General features: G+C 52.4%; 6 protein-coding genes across 6 annotated transcripts; 4 read left to right on the forward strand and 2 right to left on the reverse strand.

Moving 5' to 3' along the window:
• Positions 1-1,008: 1,008 nt before the first annotated feature.
• J4E79_002936 (uncharacterized protein) lies at positions 1,009-2,511 on the forward strand (the record flags this gene model as incomplete). Its single annotated transcript, XM_049351832.1, has 4 exons — positions 1,009-1,016; positions 1,076-1,227; positions 1,341-2,118; positions 2,214-2,511. The coding sequence occupies 4 exons, from the start codon at positions 1,009-1,011 to the stop codon at positions 2,509-2,511; spliced, it is 1,236 nt and encodes a 411-aa protein (XP_049213303.1).
• An 825-nt stretch (positions 2,512-3,336) lies between these two features.
• On the forward strand, positions 3,337-4,008 carry J4E79_002937 (uncharacterized protein; the record flags this gene model as incomplete). The annotated part of the gene is made up of 2 exons (XM_049351833.1): positions 3,337-3,916; positions 3,968-4,008. The coding sequence occupies 2 exons, from the start codon at positions 3,337-3,339 to the stop codon at positions 4,006-4,008; spliced, it is 621 nt and encodes a 206-aa protein (XP_049213304.1).
• A 714-nt stretch (positions 4,009-4,722) lies between these two features.
• J4E79_002938 (uncharacterized protein) lies at positions 4,723-6,141 on the forward strand (the record flags this gene model as incomplete). The annotated part of the gene is made up of 3 exons (XM_049351834.1): positions 4,723-4,801; positions 4,883-5,195; positions 5,244-6,141. The coding sequence occupies 3 exons, from the start codon at positions 4,723-4,725 to the stop codon at positions 6,139-6,141; spliced, it is 1,290 nt and encodes a 429-aa protein (XP_049213305.1).
• A 3,386-nt stretch (positions 6,142-9,527) lies between these two features.
• Positions 9,528-10,172, forward strand: J4E79_002939 (uncharacterized protein; the record flags this gene model as incomplete). Its single annotated transcript, XM_049351835.1, has 2 exons — positions 9,528-9,805; positions 9,857-10,172. 2 exons carry the CDS (start codon positions 9,528-9,530, stop codon positions 10,170-10,172), a joined length of 594 nt encoding a protein of 197 aa, XP_049213306.1.
• A 3,208-nt stretch (positions 10,173-13,380) lies between these two features.
• J4E79_002940 (uncharacterized protein) lies at positions 13,381-15,068 on the reverse strand (the record flags this gene model as incomplete). Its single annotated transcript, XM_049351836.1, has 2 exons — positions 13,381-14,987; positions 15,041-15,068. The coding sequence occupies 2 exons, from the start codon at positions 15,066-15,068 to the stop codon at positions 13,381-13,383; spliced, it is 1,635 nt and encodes a 544-aa protein (XP_049213307.1).
• A 1,055-nt stretch (positions 15,069-16,123) lies between these two features.
• On the reverse strand, positions 16,124-18,617 carry J4E79_002941 (uncharacterized protein; the record flags this gene model as incomplete). The annotated part of the gene is made up of 4 exons (XM_049351837.1): positions 16,124-16,933; positions 17,222-17,956; positions 18,005-18,131; positions 18,187-18,617. 4 exons carry the CDS (start codon positions 18,615-18,617, stop codon positions 16,124-16,126), a joined length of 2,103 nt encoding a protein of 700 aa, XP_049213308.1.
• Positions 18,618-18,918: the final 301 nt, after the last annotated feature.

Consider the following 18,918-nt stretch of genomic DNA (forward strand, 5'->3'; position numbering starts at 1 on the left):
GCCACCCTTTAGTCTCGTCTATCACTTCGTCTTACACTCCATCTCCAGTCACGTCGAGTACTGCCACGTTTCCACCAGCGGTATCTAGTGCTAGCAATATAACGACTATATCAAGTTCCTCTACGGGAGTTACAACCAGTGGTGATACAAGCCTCTATCCAACCGTACAGCCTACTGTAGTCAGTTCAGCGTCCAACACTGCCTCAACAATACTCGAAACATCAAATAGCCCAGTACTTCCTCCCGGAATCACCATTCCTCCTTTGCCAGTAACTACCTTGGTACCCACTGGAACCGAAGTCCAGTCGAGTGCGTCGGATCTATCCATAGCCATCTTGGGCGTTTTTCCTATTCTCCAAAACTGGATAGAAGATCCTGTCGCTCATGTCACCGAGGTGACAGACGAGCTGGACAATATCATACCCGACGCAGTTGGCTTCTTGGCCAAGCTACCAAAGCCAACAGACGGAGTTGAGCCATGTGGGTCTGGAAAACGCCGAAGAAGCGAAGGAAATCATGAATTGCACGATGTTCTCAGTGAGCGCGATTTACTCGGCGGGTTGTTCAAGACAGCATTCTCGCTCGTCAACTGTGTCATCAACACTACCAATAAGGTGAAGGATGCAGTTATCGGCGGAACGACAGCCGCAGTGGATACTGTCAAGGGCTTACAAGATGACCTCAAGCCGTTGCTCGATGCTCTCAACGAAGTGGTTCCAGACGAAGCCTCCGAGCCCTCTGACTCAGTGTCAGAGACTGAAGAACCTACGCAGACTTCCTCCTCTACATGCACTCTAACGACCGTTAGCAACTGCGACATTGCGTGTACAGCGACTGCAACTACGACCAAAGGAGGGCCAAACAAGCGGGCGCAAGGTGATGTCTGCACCACAGTATGCGGTGCACCCATCACCAAATGCGATGTTACTGGTTCCACTTCTTCATCCACGGTTACGTCTACAACAACGGCTACTAGACAGAGATGTGCCCCCGACTGCGACAACTGTAATGGAAAGGTGCGAAGATTGGCGACTAGCGTACCTGCACCGACCGAATTTCCCACAGCTTTTGAAAGCACTGCTATCTCCTCAACCACGACCATTGCTGTATCGCACTTCCGCAACCCTCAGTTGAGCGCGGAAGGGCTTGCACCAGTGGAAACCGGCCACCCTACTAGTCATGTCTCGAAGCGAAGTCTTTCGAGCCCTTATGGGCCTGAACACAACGGTATGTGACTTGTCTCATAGCTGGTTGTATCCTTTTAAAGCTATTGGAAGCTACTGACATGCATCGCCCATATGTAATACTCAGCTTCCACTGACGTCGACTAACTCTATCAGGCGATGTTGGGGCATGGCTCCTTGATCAGATCGAGGATAGCCTTAACCCTTACGGCTCTCTTGAACAGGGCCGAGGAACGACTGGGCTGTCGTTCCCACTGGAAGATACAGCGGACGATTGGCACCTGGTCAACCTATGGGGTTGCACATCCGTCGTGGTCATCTCCCGCAAACGCATGTTTCTTACCCACATCTGGGAAAAACCTTCCATGGAACAGCCACAGCTTTTCCAAAGTGAGGTATTGGATGTTCTCCGAAATGGCAGTCCGGAGTTTTCCCACCCTCTTACAGTTTTCACTGTGCCCGGCGAAGGCTTCGAAAACATTGCAGAGAACAAAGTACGTGCGTTCATCATTACGCCGTATAGAGACTTTGCTATCAACCCGGCCAGTGACGACATTAACTATCCATACGAAGTAGACAAGATCAAAAATCTGTTAAACAACATCCTTGGACGGAATGACGCAGTAATCATACCCTACTCTCCGGCTGAGGAAAATAATCGGGATGATCTGACCCCGAAAGGCAAGCTTTACATTCAATATGACCCCGTGACAGCCGCTCGCGTACCAGCAGAAGGCGGTTGCAATCAGCAGCAAGTTGCGGCGATAGAGCTTTGGTTTGAGGATGCTCCCACCTACCGTTATAGAGACACATGGCAGCCATTCCCAGATCAGGTTGTGCAGGCAAAGAAACGGTCCGTCGCATCCAGTGGTAAAGACCTGCGCTTGCTCAGAGGAAGAGAGGTGACGGATGCGGACGAAGCAGAGTGGAAAGAGTACGAGGCTTTGATGAAACGTCAAGATGGCGACACTTGTGCTCGACCTAGCAACAGCTTGTCGGTATCCTCGGTATCACCCATCTCATCACCAGCTTCGACCGTACCTACTCCTTCCACCTTCCAGACAACGATCAGGCCGTCATTGAGCGACTCAACCAGCGAAAATCCAAGCCCACCGCCCTCGTCGATAGCCAGATCATCACCAACTTCAAAGTCTTCTTTGACGTCGGAGACTCCGTTTCTTACGTGGAAACCGGCCCAGCCCAGCACGACGAAAACACCTTCAGCAGTGCCCAAGCCATCCTCTGCATCGCAATCTCCGCCGCCACCTCAAACCGAGCCTCCGACGAAGGCATTATCGGTGATCTTCCGGAACACAAAAGGCAATGACGAAGACTACAACAACTGGACCTTCTTCGAGATCAAACCCAACACCCAAGCGGATGGCTGCAGCGTGCCCGTCCTCAACGATGTCTCGCGGCAATGGTCCGATGCCTCAGCCCTGTCAAACCCGCCGTGGCCGCACGGCACTTTCACTATGCCACTGTTCGGAGAAGAGGACTGTGAATACCTGAGTGATGGGACTAACCCGGGTGTGCTCCATTGTCCTAGTATGGGATTGGGGAAGACTGTGGGATGTAAGAAGGCTGATGAGAAAGACAACCCTGATGATATCACGGATTGTCAATATCCGGGTCTAGAGAGGAGGGTTCATATTGTTGTTTATTGTGAGTGGTAGGATAGCTCATTCTTGGAACTACGAGTCTTTTGTGCAAATGCCGGCGATTGTCGTCCCAGTAGTAATGGCTCGCTGCTCGCTCCGCGTTATCGCAAGCCATTGGCATGTGTTCTGCTCATGCCGAAGAGACGCTTGAGATGCAATGCGCCTCTCCGTCACCATAACAGGCTTCAAAGTCCCCCAAACAAGGTCTTATCTACACTAAACAGCGGCTGAAGTGCAGTATCGTGTGAATGGCTGGTGTTTGAGAGGCTAGCTGATCGTCGCTGCGGCACTGCAGATGTGGTTATGCGAGCCTCCTGTGACGTGCGTTGCGGCTGGAAGCTTAGCACTTGAGGAAACCATGACGTCAACAACGAGCTTGGACTTATTGCAGCTCTAGACCCTACGTTTGGCGGGCAACCTCAACTTTAAACTACACACCTCACAACACAGGTATCTTTGTCAGTTTCAATTGCATCTCACCAATTCACATCATGAGCTTCCTACGACCCATGTCAATGCTGCGCTCGGCAGCACTACGGCCCGCAGCCCTCTCGGCGGCTCCCCGTGCCCGCGTCCAAGTTCGTTTCGCGACATCAGATTACGGCTCTGGTAAGGGCAACCCAGCTGGAGAGAAGCCCGAGAAGCAGGGCGCCAACCCCAGCGAGAACCTCGAGCACCCCGGCCCCGCACCTCCCAAGGTCGCTCAGGGCAAATCTTCGTCGTCGCCGAACAAGGACAGCAACGCCAGCCAGAATGACTCTCCCAAGCCTACATCCGAGTCACCGGCTCCTAAGAGCTCTTCCGGCAAGCGCGAGTTCTCAACATCGGCCCGCCAGATGAAGGACAACAAAGAGCCAGCCGTCAAGCAGGGCCAAGACAACAAGCCCTCGCCCAACGAAGTCAAAGGTGCGAAACCCAAAATACTCAACGAAAACCCGCCGGCTTCTGAAGAGCAGAGCGAGGACGTCAAGCAACACAACAAGGACATGGATAACAGGGCGGAACAGGCGCATGAGAAGGTTAGCAACGAAGAGGCAGAGAAGGACAAAGTCCCCGGCGGCTTCTGGAAAGGTATGTCATAGCTTGACGAAGGGCATTGGCATGTTGCTAACACATTTACAGGCGAAGGTGGACGAAGCGGCTCCGAAGGCGTACGAGGATAAGCAAGGGGCGGGTGAATGTTCGGACACGATGAGCATGGTGTATAACTAGCTGGAATTGACTCGCAGAAGTCTCCTGAAATGTACAACACTCATCAAATATGAGCTGCCATGAACAACGTGTCTTGTGCTGTCTATCTATCGTCGGGGCGCTGAAAGTAGGCTTGGCTTCATAAGTTTTGTGCATGTTTGGGGATGACGTAGGGGGCTAGCGTGTGGATCGCCCCCGCATTTGTCGACGTGATGGGATTTTTTTGAAATGCCATCGCGACACAACGCCCGGCAGAGGGGCGCTATTTCGCACGACTTGTGCCACAATGATGCTCTCTGCCTTTGTAAACAAGAGTGACAGGCCTCGGAGCTCTCTTACTGCGAAAACGTCAAGCATATGCAGGGCCTAGACCGGCTCCTGAAAGGCGATCTCACAATTGCGCACAGCCAAAAGACGCGGTTGCATGTGGCCATAGCTCCTCATTGGCTGCTCTACGAGGCAGGCGCGTTGGGGATCTTGTTTGCCCAAGCTCCATACGTGCAGCACTACGTCACTCGCACGCACACAATCTACCCGCCATTGTCTGTTCCCTCCCCTCATAAACTCGCTGCCCACCACTACCCTCTAGCCCTCACCCCCTCTGCCGAGTTTGCCTACCCTTCAAACCCTCGTCTTTGCTTCATTAATCGATATCAAGCACATCCTCACATCGGCAGCCACACATCATGAGGTTCTCCCTTACATCCACCTTCGTGGTGTCCCTTGCTGCCACGGCAACGGCCAACAGCTGGTTTGGAAGCGCCGGTGCGTATAGTACATAACCCCTCCCGTTTGTTTTGATTTGTCCACAGCGCCATGCAGCAGTATACTGACGCCAGGAAGCAGTCTACGACAAGTGGCACGAGACCGAGCTTGAGCGCTGGCTGAGCGACCACGGCGTTCCCCACCCCAGCCCCTCTGACCGCAAGAACCTCCAGTCGACTGTCAAGGCCAACTGGAATGACAAGGTTGTCACTCCCTACACCAGCTGGGATGCGCAGACGCTCCAGAACTACCTGACCCTCAAGGGCCAGCAGGCGAAGAAGGGCACCGAGAAGGACGCCAAGAGCCTCGCTGAGCAGGTCAAGGTGTACTGGACCGAGACCGAGGACTCCGCGAACCAGGCCTATGGTAGTGTCAAGGACTGGATCTTCGATTCGTGAGTACCCAGAAACCTACACTTAGCACAGGTACTAACGACCTGCAGTTGGTCCGACTCCCAGCTCAAGGCTTTCGCCGATAAGCACGGCATTCCCGTCCCCCAGCCCCGCCAGCGTGACTCTCTCCTCGCTGCCGTCCGTAACAACTACCAGTCCGCAGCCGAGAAGGCCAAGGAGACTGCCAACTACCCCGGTGACTGGCTCTACGCTTCCTGGTCTGACTCTGACCTCAAGTCTTGGTTCGATGAGCGCGGCTACAACGTTCCCCAGCCCAACACCCGCGACTCGATGATCGCTGCTCTCCGCCGCCAGTCTCGTCTTGCCAGCCAGCAGTCCCAGAGCGCCTACGCTTCCGTCTCTTCCGCTGCTGCCAACGCCCAGCAAAGCCTCAGCGACGCCCTTCTCGACTCCTGGTCTGACAGCCAGATCAAGGAGTGGGCTGACAAGAACGGTATCAAGGTTCCCCAGGGCTCCAAGCGCAACGAGCTCATCGCTCTCGCCCGCAAGCACCGCGCCCGCCTTTACGGTGACAGCGCCTCTGCATCTGCCGGCTCCGTCTCTGCCTCTGGTGCTTCCGCTTACGGTGCTGCTACCTCCAACGTCGGCCAACAGTACGCCGCTGCCACCGGTGGCTTCGCCTACTACACCGACTTGATCAAGCAGCAGATCGGTCTCGCTCAGGCCAGTGTTACCTCCGCTACCGACGCTGCTGGATCCAGCGCCAGCTCTGCTTCCGTCCGCGCCGCTTCCAGCGCCAGCTCCCTCAGCGGTGCTGCTGGCAAGGCCGCGTCCTCATCCTCTTCCTCCATCTCCAAGTCTGCTGCCAGCGCTAACGCCGCTGCCTCATCCTCTGCTTCCAGCGCGTCGTCGGTTGCCTCCAAGTCTGCCCAGAGCGGATACGATGCCGCCGCCGCTAGCGCCAGCTCTGCTAAGCAGGAGTTGTAAGCACACCACAACAACCGACAAGTAGCGTTCGGTCATATCTTCTCTCGATATGACTGCCATACGCGTCACTTCACGACCTTACGATCTGCGTACGGATAGGCGGAAAATGGAAACCTGTAACATTAGCATCACGGCGATATCCCCTCTGCGACCTCCTGGTAGGCTTGAGGAGGGTCTTGTAGTTTTTCTTATTCCTTCGGAATTGGGATGGATGGATGGCGTCTCACGTAGCTTAGTATGCGCTTGATAATAAAAAGTATAATTGCACTGCTGTTCCGATGGCGATGTGTGATTGATGTATGACATCATTTTATTGGTAGCTATATTGATCGAGCTGCTGTCTCGTCACAAGGACGAGATAGTGATGATGATCATCATCACTCCACATCATATCTAGCCCATGATATCCTTCTCAGTCAAATTCAACTTGTAAGGGTGACTGAAGAGTTCTTATGCCACCGGCAGGATCATACGATTTCACGATGACGATTTTGTGGACAATTTTCGATAGCATAACTTTGAATTTTAGTGTTTTGATCGAGTATGTGCTGACGCTGGACTTTCAACAAAGCCTCATGCTTTCGTTGCGGTGCTACTTTCGCACGGGCCATTGGCTTATCGTTCTAAGATTTTGAAGATGAAGAGGTGGAGAGAACCGCAGACATAGAAGTAAAGGACATGTGAGCCAGTCTTTGGAAGAAGTCATCGGTATGCTGAACGGGGATTTTGATGTTTGAAGGCTCGCGCTGGACCGCGGACACATATACCTTCCGATGTTATGTTTTTGTTCCTGCAGCTTGCAACTCAGAGGAGAAGGTGCTCTTCACGCTCGAGTTTGAGCGAGTATTTGATGTATCGCCGGAGGAAGAGGCTTCCCTCATGTGAACGTTGTGAACGAATTTCGATGTTTCCTCGAAGGGGAGGAACGAACGCAGAGTCATAGGCAAAAGTTCTGTAGTTTTTTGGAGAAGACGGCGCAGCCATGCAATGCGTTTACTGACATTTTGAATACTCAAGTATGGAGAAGACATCGAAATGACGGAGAGAGGAAGAGAGGCAGGCACTTGCTCATGTTGGCTGCAGCTGCGTTTTTGAGAAGACGACGCACACATGGCAGGGTTGTGTGGAGTTTTTGGTGCTTTGAGTACTCAAGTTTGGAGAAGGTGCCAAGAAATTGAAGGAGGAAGAGAGGCAGACACATTGATCGGGGGCTTTGGTTTTTTTAAACATGAAGACGGCGCAGCCATCCAATCATCATCTTGAGTTTTCGATATTTTAGATACTCAAAAAGAGAGAAGATAGTAAGAGGAAGAAGGGAGGAAGAGGGGGTCTATGTATCCACCCACACTAGTCGCGGCCTTCTCCATGCCTCTGTAAAACATGTATTTTGGGCAAAGGAGAGAAGAAGACACAAATCTCCTGGTAGGTTTTGAGACATGAGTCTGACATGTCCTTACTTTGCACATGTGCAGTTGGGTACGCAGACTTTTGGTGGATTCGGCTGCTGGACGGACATGGCAATTGCAGAGGTATATTTTAGTAAGATGAAGCCTGGGTAGAAGATGGAAGAGGAAGAAGCGACGACATGTTGACTTGATCAACGAGTTTCAGAGTCCACGAGCGCGCTCATAGAACGTGTATCCGGTGATTTGGATGTGCAATGTCTCGATTGACGAGTCCTCTTATGTGAGAAAACACAAAAGACTTATAGAGAAAGAGTAGAAGCTGCCACGTAGTCAATCGGATAGCGTTCTTTTTAGTTTCTCTACACGTTTCAAAAACCACGAGCGCACTCATCAAAAGGTGATAACTCGGTTTTGGTATGCAATGTCAATTGGACGAGCCTTCTCATGCTTGTGAAACCTTTGAGTTTTGGAGAAAGGAGAAAAATTAGTCCACATGCGTGAAGTCTGAGTCGCTTTCTGGTTTCTATGCGCTTCTCAGAGTACGCGAGCGCGCTCATCAGAATGTAATTATTTCGTTTTAGTGTGCAATGTTGGCTGGACGAACCTTCTCATGTTCGAAAACGATTGTAATCTTGGAGAAAGGGACACAGTCCTCATTTTTTGGTTGCTCTACAATTTTTAGAGTCCGTTGCCGCGCTCATCGGAAATATCCTGCCCAGTTTTGGTATACAAAGTCAGTCGGGCGAGACTTCACATCAGACGCTTTGCTTTGAGTTTTGAAGAAAGAAGAAAAGTCTCCACATGGAGAGTGCGATTTGTCATTTTTGGTTCCTCATTTTGAAAATAAACATGAAGATGTGGTGTAAGAGAGAAGTAGAGGGAAGTGTAGAAGAACGGCTTTATAGAGTTCTCGCGGCAGTAGCGTCATGGAGATGGTAAGAGTGCATGTCGTGCGCAAGCAGGAAGTGTTGGTCGGAAGACAGAAAACAGGACATGGTAACTGATCACGATATTTGGAGATGAGGTCATATAGTTGAGCCGATGCAGAGTGGTGTGGGACACGCAGCTCGGCAGCGCCATGAGCTGTTCGATGATGGTTTTAAGTAAAGGGATATGCGCGTGTGGAAGGTGGCAGTAACCTCAAAGCAGACGTCTGCACCCATGGTACGAAGTCTTCCTCGTTTTGGTATTTTCGAGAAGCGCTGAGGCGTTGTAGTGATGCAGAAGAAGACGCAGCAGCCTCGAAGTAAGCGCACCCAAAACCCCGCGCCATCCCAACACAGCCTAGCCCCATTCCCACCGCCCACCCGCATCCTCAAACGCCACCACACCATCCCCAACTCTATCCCGCACACGTCAACCCATCACGAACACGTCTCGAACGCCTTCTCGAACGTTTCGCTCAGCCATCTGACAAGCTTTCACAAGCCTCGCGCACCGCATCCACCGGCCCACCACGGCCCGATTTGTTTCCACTCCAGATCTGCGACGCTGACTCCCCCGTTTCCCGTCTCACGGCCGTCTCCAATTTTTTTCCACCGCGCGAATCGAAGGAAAGAGTTGGCAACTCCGCATGAACATCTTCCTGGAGATGTAGAGACGTATTGTAGGCCCGTTTCCGGTCGGTAGGTAGAGGTAGGTAATAAGGTTGAAGGGTGGTGGTGCTGAGGTGCATGTTGTGAGAGCGTTGCGTGGCGAGCTGGTGAGAGTTGTGTCGGTCCGAGTTTGCTGACGTGCCGACGTATTGGGCGGGTGAGTTGGGACGGGACGGGAAGGGCAGTGGAGGATGTATAAGAGAGGGATAGGATGGCGACGGATGGAAGTATTCATTCCAAATCATCTCTCACATACTTCGCCTACTTCTTACGATCGCTACTCACCTGGTGTGAGCTTGCCTTTAGTTTTCACACATTCTTTGAACATCATTCATCTTTATTCTAATCTTTTACATTGCCTCTCTCGCTGTATACATACGTCAACATGAAGACCTTCGCCATTCTCTGCCTCCTCGGTGCCGCTCTCGCTGCACCAGCAGCTCAGCAAGCGCCCCAGGCCCCCCAAGCTCCCCAAGCGCCTCAGGCACCGCAGGCTCCCCGTCCTTCTCAGGCTGCTCAAGCGCCTCAGGCTCCCCAGGCTCCTCAAGCTGGTCAGGCTCCTCAAGCTGGCCAGGGCGCTGGCGGCAACTGCGCCGACATCCAGTCCAAGCTCGCAAAGGGCATTCAAGCCAACCTCGACATCCAAGCCGCCGAACTCAAAGGGTATGTCATTATCTCCCCCTTCCAACTTTTCCCTCCCTAACATCCCCCCAGCGTCTACGCCCTAAAGCTCCAAGCCGGCACCGCCGGCTTCAACACGACCCAGCAATCCGTGCTATCCATCCAAAAGCGGGGCGTCGACATCCGCGCCAACAACCAGAAGCTCGCCGCTCAAATCAAGTCGCCTGCTGCTGATGGCCTGGCTATTGTAGCTGGAGCCCAGACCAAGGAAATTGGCCAGGTGCAGAGCCTGAAGGGGACGGGCTCGGATGCGCCGGTTATTGCGATGTTGGTCCAGGAGGTTATGGATGGGACGATGCAGAATCAGAAGAACCTTGCTGCGGCTAAGGGACAGGTTTGTGCGAAGTAGGCGGTTGTGAGTAAGTGTGGGTGTGGGATGAGGATGTAAGGTGTATGATAGAATTGGTAGGAGGGTAATTGGATTTTGGGCCGCGTTCATGTTTTGGAAGTAGTGTAAATGTAATGGAATCGATATGAGTTGAGAAGACAGACACTCTCACATGAGGATGCGAAGTGCTTGTTTCGGAAGCACGCTCAGACGTGGATGAACCTGATGTCCTTTTTCGTGCTCAGTTCATACCGCGTCAAAAGATAACACGACGCAGCATAGTAGAGACTACTATCCCTTTTGAGAGACCAGCGCAGCCATCACGACCTTGGCTCGGGTTTTTTATTATGATTCTGAGGGGACGAATCTGAAAGTGTAAAGAGGAGGAGTGAGCAGCCAGGAAGGACTCTTTTATACATAGCAAACATCAAGCTAGTGGATGAGAGAAAAGGCGTTAAAGTCACCAGCAAAGACTTGCTATGGAAAGAGAAGGTAGCTTGTGTTGCATCGGTTGCTCATCATCCAACTTTGGACGCACACACAATCATGGATGCTCTTTTGCTAGTTTTCGATTTCTACATCGGACTCGGACTTAGATTTTGGAAAAGACGACAGGTGTCATCATATTTATCGTTGTGGAAGAACAGAGCAGACATCGAGCCAGTCCGGCATGTTTTTGAGTTTAAGGACAGGAAGTCAAGTGTGTGGGAAAGAGAAGTGAGGAGCCGGAATGAGTGGCTTTTGTATCCATTGAACATCACGCTAGTCGGCATGACCGAAGATAAGGGGATAGACATGGTCATCGCGATAATGTCGATCTTTTTGGAGTAATACATCGACATAGTTTTCGAATCTCGGAAAAGCTTTCATGGGTCTTATTTGTCGTTTCTTTTGGAAAAACCCGAGAGAACATTCGGACCATTTGTTGTCTTTTTAGTGTTGTAGACAAGAAATTGATGGTGTGAGAAAGAAGAGTGGATAGCCTAGATGAAGGCTTTTATAAGCGCTGAATGCCAAGCTGATTATGGAGAGACTAGATGGTATGATCATCGACAGGGACATGGTTTTCTCTCGACGTTGTTTTGTAGAGCACGTTGACTGTGGTCAGTACATCAATTGACAACATACTTTCACGTAAGAGTCTACCCAGCTCAGAACCCAAAGGTACGTGTATTACAACGAAGTAACACAGCGCAATCTATTAAATAGGTATGGTCTAATGTCTAATTGTATGTCTGCTCGAGCAGCAACTCCGAGGGAACAGTCCGTGGGAACAAAACGACGATGGTCTTTCACGTCGAGCGACGAAATTAACCGCACTGAGATCATTAGCACACCATTACTCTCAATCGTCACTTCATCACTTACGCAGCTGATAGTCTACACATATCCACGTTAGCCCTATTCTCCCCACAACGTCCAAGATCAGGGTACTTACACCACCAGCACCACACCCATTCAAACTCGGCCTCCCCCCACTGCCAGGGTAAACGCAATTCCTAAACGTGGGAAAGTTCCTGCTCGGCGCTCCAGGGCTCTGGCACTGCACACATGTCATGTTAGAAGCCGAAACTTGTTTCGTTTGCGTTGTTGTTGTTGTTGTTGGTGTTCGGGACTTACGCAGAAGGAGTTTGGCTGGGAGATGTATTAGTAATTGTTTTCGAAGGATATGTCTTCTATTAGGGAAGAGAGAAGAGGAGAGGTTAGGACGTGGACTGGATTGGACTAGACTTACGTAGGCACCAGGACATGTAGAACCACCCGGTAATCCCCATCCGCCGTTACAAAACGCGGCTTCGGACGCGGCGGCAAGAGCGAGAATGATGGGGGCGAAGAGTTTCATGATGGTTGTTTTAACAAACGTGTAGTTGGTAATCCGAAGATAGCCAGCCTTGCGCAACGGGACGCAAGCATATATATATCAACCGCAAACCGCAGCCAAGACGATTCCAACTCAGGGCCACAGGCAGTGCACGCACGTATCGCATGAGTAATAACCCGAGGTCTAGTGCGCGTCGTTTGGTATTAACAGTGGTTCCTCCATGTCGTTGTAAAGCCGCAGTTAATCCGCATGCTAGCTTCACACAGCTAGCTGGTTCCGTATTCCTGCTCTCATGAGAGGAGACCGCAGTACAGATTGCGCGGCTAGCCAGAGACGTTTGACAGGAGAAACGTGAGTACAAACGTCCATGGAAAGTTCGAGCTGTCTGTCCGTGTTTCAAGCTGACAAGCCGCTGATCTCACGGTAGTCGAGGGAGGTGCCGGTCATCGTGATGATGGTGATGGGGGAATGCCAAATTGCGATGTGAATCAAAGTTCCGAACCAAATCGCCGGTGTAATTGAGGCTGGTATCTCGATCGACACGCAATAGCACGCGTGGGTAGGGCTGGGAGACAACATGGACAGTGCAGCTTACGCTAGCACTAGGTTCAAACGTGGTTAGAACCGGTACTAATATGTAGGCTTTTTGGTAAATTCCCAGTGGCTAAGGTGAAGGGCCGAAGACGAGGCTGAAGTGGTGCATTGCTTTCATGAATAGCCAGGTATTCAGATGCTGAAGTAAAAGCATAAAGCGCAATGCAGATGTTTTCTGTACTACGATCTTGATCTCTAAAATTCGACCATCTCAATCATCACCAACCTACCCAGGGCAAGGTTCAAGTAGTCACACTCAGAACAACCCTCCTTATGCCATCCGCTTGGCGACTGCGGTGGCGATAGGTGGAGCGGAAGCGTGACGCTCCGGCGAGCCGGGCAGCGATGTGAACATCTGCGCGAGTGAGGCCAAGATCGCGAAGAGGGATATTAATTTCAGGAGATCTGGTGACACGACGTTCGAGAGGGAGGTAAACAATGTTGTTGTTGGAGTGAACGTGACCAAGAAGACACATGAAGATACGGTGAACAAGGGAAGACTGTTGTTTAGGCATGCTGAAGACGTAAGAATGACCTCGAGGCAGATACATAATATGATGAAGAGGTGGAAGAATGAGTAATAGTAGTGACTTGCACCACATACACAGACATCCGCCTGACAAGACATCCAGCGCCCGCTCGATCCTGGATAAAAGGCCAAATCAATATTATACATGGACAAGCAGCAGAGCCACATGCAACAAGTGTCGACTGGACGAAACTCCTCGCGTCCGGTAGGACATCTTCAGTACCATCTCACCCACGACTTGAACACGAATAATAAACCCAACTCTACCCTCACCAAGTCCGTTCTCACGACTTATCCTTGTCCAAAGCCCCAGCAGACGTTTTCGTCGCTTGCACTCCATGCACACTCGCCTTCTCAACCTGGTTTCTAGTAAGCAAGGGACCTTCTTGTAACTCCGCGACTTCAGCCGTTGTTGCCGGAACAGTACCATCTCTGCTCCCACGTCTATCCTCTTCCTCTTTCTCTTTCATCGCCATCGCGCTGTCGACCCCCGTATCCACGACCAGACTGTTATCGTCAACCCTTTCTCTCGCCTTCTGCAACTTTAACAATACAGCATCCGCCGCTCTCAATAGCTTCCTCCCATCCTCTGCATCCTTCTTCCACCTCTCCCTCTTATCCCTCGGCTGTCTATCATCTTTCCAACCATCCTCAAATGTCTTGACCTCTCCAGAAATCTGCCCATGTATTCTTTCTAACTCGCCCATTGAGTATGTCGGTTTGTGTGTGGCGGGGACAATGGCTTCGGTAGTGGGTGATATACATTGCGGCTCGGGTGCCCAGTTGGCGAGCCTATCCGTCCCTGTCGCGGTGGTTTGGCCTGCTTCCCAGATGGTTTTGTGTCGGACGCACATGCGCCATTGTATGAGCTTGACGTCGATGTCGTGGGCTGCGTTGCGAAGACTGACGTGTGCTACCTCGACGAGCTGGATTTGTCGGAGGAGGTCTTGACGTTCATCCTCATCTGTAGACCCCATGTGGCAGTAGTCGTACTTTTGCTGTGCGTTTATGTAAAGCAGGTATTCGGCCTCCTGGAGTAGTTCCATCTTGTCTGCTTCCATGGTTTCCATAGTAGCCAGCGTGCTTTCAATGTCGATGCGTCGCAGGTCTTCGGCATAGTCGACGGGTGTGGTGTAGAACGGTGGCTGTTGCTCGACAGGTGTTGCAGCATCTGTCATAGGCTCACTGCTGCTGTTTTCGAGTTGCACGTCCTGTTCTGCTCGCTCAAAGGCCTCATCTGACAGCCACCGTGTGTACCAGAGGCTGTTGTGTGAGACGTATTGCTGCATGATGGGGTCGAGGCTCGCCATGAGCTCCGGATCCCAGAAGATGTTCCAGAACTCGAATGATCGTCGCTTGACATGTCGACCAAAGTGTTTGTATGCCTCCTGCCTCTCCCCAGTGTACTGAAAGTATGCATGCGCTCCGAGCACACCTGCGCAAGCGCCGATATTTGTCATGCCCAAGCATCGCGTCCACCTCGGTATAGTAGGCCGGCGCATAAACAGCGTAGGCACCGAGACAGCGAGCCCCAATGCCGCGCCTGCCAAAGCACCATCGTCAATGGTATAGTTCTTTGTCCGCTCATACAGCTTCCAGGGCTTGATTTCCGGTACATTCGTCGACACCAAGACATCCGCAAGAGAAGAATAGTAATACCAGTTCAGCGCCGCTCCAGCCACGCCTGCCCAAACTCCAAGCCTCGCCGAAGCCCGTATGAACACCGCTGGCCGCGATATCGGCCTTGTAGGAGTGACACTCTGCGCATATCTCGAGGCGAAGGACGTATACGCGGCGGCAAGGGCGGTCGAGGAGATGACGGCGTACTGAGGTGTCGCGTTCGCACCGATGGGATCAGGCCGTTTAGGAGTAAGGCGATGTTGCCCTTCGCCTATACCGTTTTGTTAGCAACTACTTCTCCACATCGTCTTCGGCGAGACATACCAGGCGGCGCAAAGAGTCTCAGGACCATGGCGCCAAAACTACGCGTGTAGTACAAGATAAGCGATAGAGTGTGGTATCATATGCGGTCCACGATACACGGCTATGAAATAGTGTGCGGCTGCAGCGAGCGCGTGGGGCATTCACGAGGCCGCTCATGGCAGTGAAGGTGCGCGGGCACTACCGGTGAGTGCCCGGATTGGCGCGCCTGGAGGGTGTCAGGAGGCAGATGTGAAGGAACAAGGTTCCGGAAGCAGCTACGGCGGGCGGCCGCCGGGAAGGCGCATCGCAGCGGGACAGGTTTAATCCCTGCTATGTTCGCATGGGAAGGCTGAAGGGGGGCGCAAGGGGCGAGGCCGCGTGAAGAGGGTGTCGTTGTGTCTTAGTCGGGATGGGTGGTCGAGAACTCGCGATGATGCGTGAGGCCGGGGTCGGAGGGGTGCACGTGAGGACGTGTGGTCAGACGACCTCATAGGTCCAGACCGCCAATGGATGATCGCATCTGGTCATTGCGCGAGTGGAGGATGGAGTCTCGTCGGGTACAGCATCACACAAAAGACGATTTCACTACTTCGGTACATCCATACAGTAATTAATGCAAGCTTCATTCCCCGATTGTTGTCAATTATTCTACTCCGCATCGCACAATCATTACCACGCATCCAATCTCGATCCCATCGCCCGATTACAACGACTATCCATACTAATTTAGTAACACAAGCTTATATCGAGATCCACACCCGCTTTTCGTATTGAACACAGAAAAAGAAATAGTCAAACGAAAGAGGTAATCCCAAACGCCATCGCTAATACGTTTTAAAAGCAAGTTCAACGCCAGAAAACGAGAGGAACATGCGCAAGGACCCCATCCACCCACGCTAAGTGGCATTAGTACAAAGGTAAGCGAAAGATCGGAATCGAGAATCGAGAAAGAGAAATGGCATGCGAGCGGGTACGAGAACCGAAGCAGATCGCAGAAGCAAAGAAACTGGGAATGGGGAGAAGATGGAGAGACGAGCAGAGAGAGGAAGGCAGTCAGAGAACGCAAGCCCCGCCCCCGTCAGACTCCCACCACACCAACTTCTTTCATCCCGCCCTCGTATCCCTCCGCTGCATAACAATCTTCGCATCCTCACTCCTCAAAAACTCAAACACACCCAGCTCCAGCCTCGCCAACCCATCTTTAAACATATACTCGCTCCCCTCCGTATTCGTCATAACCCTAAAAGCCATGCAAAGCAGATCCTCAGGACTCAGTCCATCAATACTACTCATGTTCTTCCACTTCAACCGCATAGCCCTAAGATCGTTCATAGCCAGCAACCGGTCTACCAGGCCAATGTGAGACACGCCGGGGTTGGCAGCCATGCTGTGCCGTAGTGAAGCGATGGCTTGACGTTCGTGTAGCCATGCAGTGAGGATCTTGGACACGAGATCGTAGTGTGTGGATAGTTCTGTGCGGAAGAGTGGCTCGCCGTGATACCAGAGTGTGTGCATGCGGACGAGGAGGCTGGCTTCGTCGGGCGGCATTGTAGAGCGAGGGTAGAAGAAGGTGAAGAGGCCGGCTGTGACTTCGCATTGGAGGAGGCGGAGGTCGGCCGTCGAGACGGAGCCGCGGGGGAAGGTTTGGGGTTGTGGGGGCTGGACGACGTGTGCGGTTTCGGGGGGTTGAGGCGGTTGTTGGTGGCTTTTCAGCACGGGTTGGTGCGGTGAGGTGTGTTGGGCGGCGGCGGCGGGTTGGCTGTGGTTTGAGGGGGCTCGGGGTTTGCTCGACGGCGCGGGTGGTGCGTCTTGTGTAGTAGGAACGAGTTGTATGCCGTATGCGGGGGCGCTTTGTATCGCGGGGGCAGAGGTAACCTGCTTATTAGGTGCCATGATAGGCTGATTAGGTGCGGCCTGCGCATGTGGTGTACTAGATCTACTGCGAGGGTGTGGTGCGAGAGAACGGCCGAAGGGGTGGCTCGGGGTATTAGATCGACTTGGTGGTTGGGGTGGAGGCTGTTGCTGAGCCTGAATGTGCGGATGTGACGGTAGCTGTGTATGTTGAGGATGATGTGTATGCGGCGATGCCTGGTGTGGGTGTGAAGGGTGAGATGGTGTCTGTTGCTGCTGTTGTTGTGCTTGAGGTTGCGGTTGCGACTGCTGTGGCTGTGGAGCAATATTCGTATGCTGAGGAGGCTGAACGGCAGGCGACTCCCTCTTCATGTATCCACCTGCTCCGTTAGCTGCTGAAGATGCGTTCACTGCTTGAAACCCTTGATTCAAAGCTGGTGTAGGAGTGGCTGGCGGTGCAGAACGAGGAGTTTCCGTAGCAGATCGAGCCATGGCAGCACTGCGTGAAGACGGCTCATATGGGCTCGTATAACTGTTGCTGTGACGATGTCCGATACCAGGAGGAGGTCGATGCACTTCTCTCGACGGTTCTCGGGATGCTTCCCGTGTTGGCTCTCGAGGTGGCTCGCTTGGTGGAGGCGTGTTGTTAACAGCAGTGAAACCTCCATTGTTGACAGCCGTGAATCCTGCAGGTGCGGAGCTTTGGGTGATAGCAGGAGGCCTTGACGTGCCGTTCAAGTCGTTGTTTGACAAAGGACTGAGCTGTATCCGCGAGGGTTCAGATGCTGTTCCTGGGGCTGGCGAGAAACGATGCATATGAGTCGGCATGGGAGGTATGTTCTCCATGCTGCCGGGGCCTGCAGGATACAGTGATTTGAGTGACTTCCTTGGGCTGCCCTTTCGGCTCACAGGCATAGTGCTGTAAGGCCTTTTGATAGGCGAAGCCTCAGGATCTTCATCGTCGGACATGGTGAGGTGAGCATTGCTCTTGCGCTTCTTCAGATTAATAGGTTTAACGTCAAGTTCAGCGCCTGCAACAGTATCCGGATCTGGTGGGGTGAGTGACTGTGGCGTCCCATGTGGTGACTACCCTGAATTAGCCATGACAACACCAAACATCTCATCAAAACTTACAAGGCCTTCGGCATCAATATCGGCAAGCTGATCATACTCATTCGCACCCGATGGTCTCTTCAACTTCATGTTGCGAATGTAGTAGCAAGCTTTGATGATGATCCACCGATGCAGATGAATCTTGAGACTAAAACGGGTTTAGCGCGCGTTCTGACACCTGACACCTGACCATCCCAACTTACATATCCTTATGCTCCGGCTCCTCGTAAAACAGATCTTTGTTATACGTCTTCTTGGTCGCATCCGGCGTGAGTAAACAGCTGCGATCCGCATCCCTGCCCCAAATAGCGGGTCCGTAACTCGCTAGCAGGTCCTCGAGCTCCTGGTTCAGGGAACTCGGATCCGCCGCGAAATCCAGCAACAAATCTCTTTCTTTTGGCAATTCCTTGGACAGCTTCGTCACCTCACTCGAGAGCTTGCGGTAGTCTGGGTTGTCGAATTTCGGAATGCCGCGGTTGGTCGTGGACGAAGACGCCGATAAGCCCAGGCCCAAGCATTCCGTCACCTCGCGTATAGTCGGGTTATGCGAGCTGAAGACGGATATCCAGCGAGCGCGATCCCAGCGTCGCACGCCGTGCTCCAGATCCAGGGCCAAGTTATCCTTTGAGCTCATGGCGCCACATGGGTGACGACGGGCACGTCAACAGTTGAAATGGGAAGTAGGAAAATGACGATGGAAAAGTAAGCGGATGGGATGGGGAATGACAATCAATGGCGCGTGCGCCAAAGTGTGATGGATCCGCCCTCGACGTTCCAAGGTTGGGGTGATTGATGGTAGCTCGCTCGGCAAAGGTAAAAGGAGTACGTTCCACTAGGCCGTCTTGGAACAAAGTTTTCTTATTGCCAGCTGCTGCTACCCCAAGAAAAACTTTGTCCAGTCTCAGATGCCGATCGTGCTACCAAACTAGACAAAG

This window comes from Alternaria viburni, assembly GCF_023758015.1.
Source record: "Alternaria viburni strain BMP 2772 chromosome Unknown scaffold_5, whole genome shotgun sequence".
NCBI classification, from domain to species: Eukaryota; Fungi; Ascomycota; class Dothideomycetes; order Pleosporales; family Pleosporaceae; genus Alternaria; species Alternaria viburni.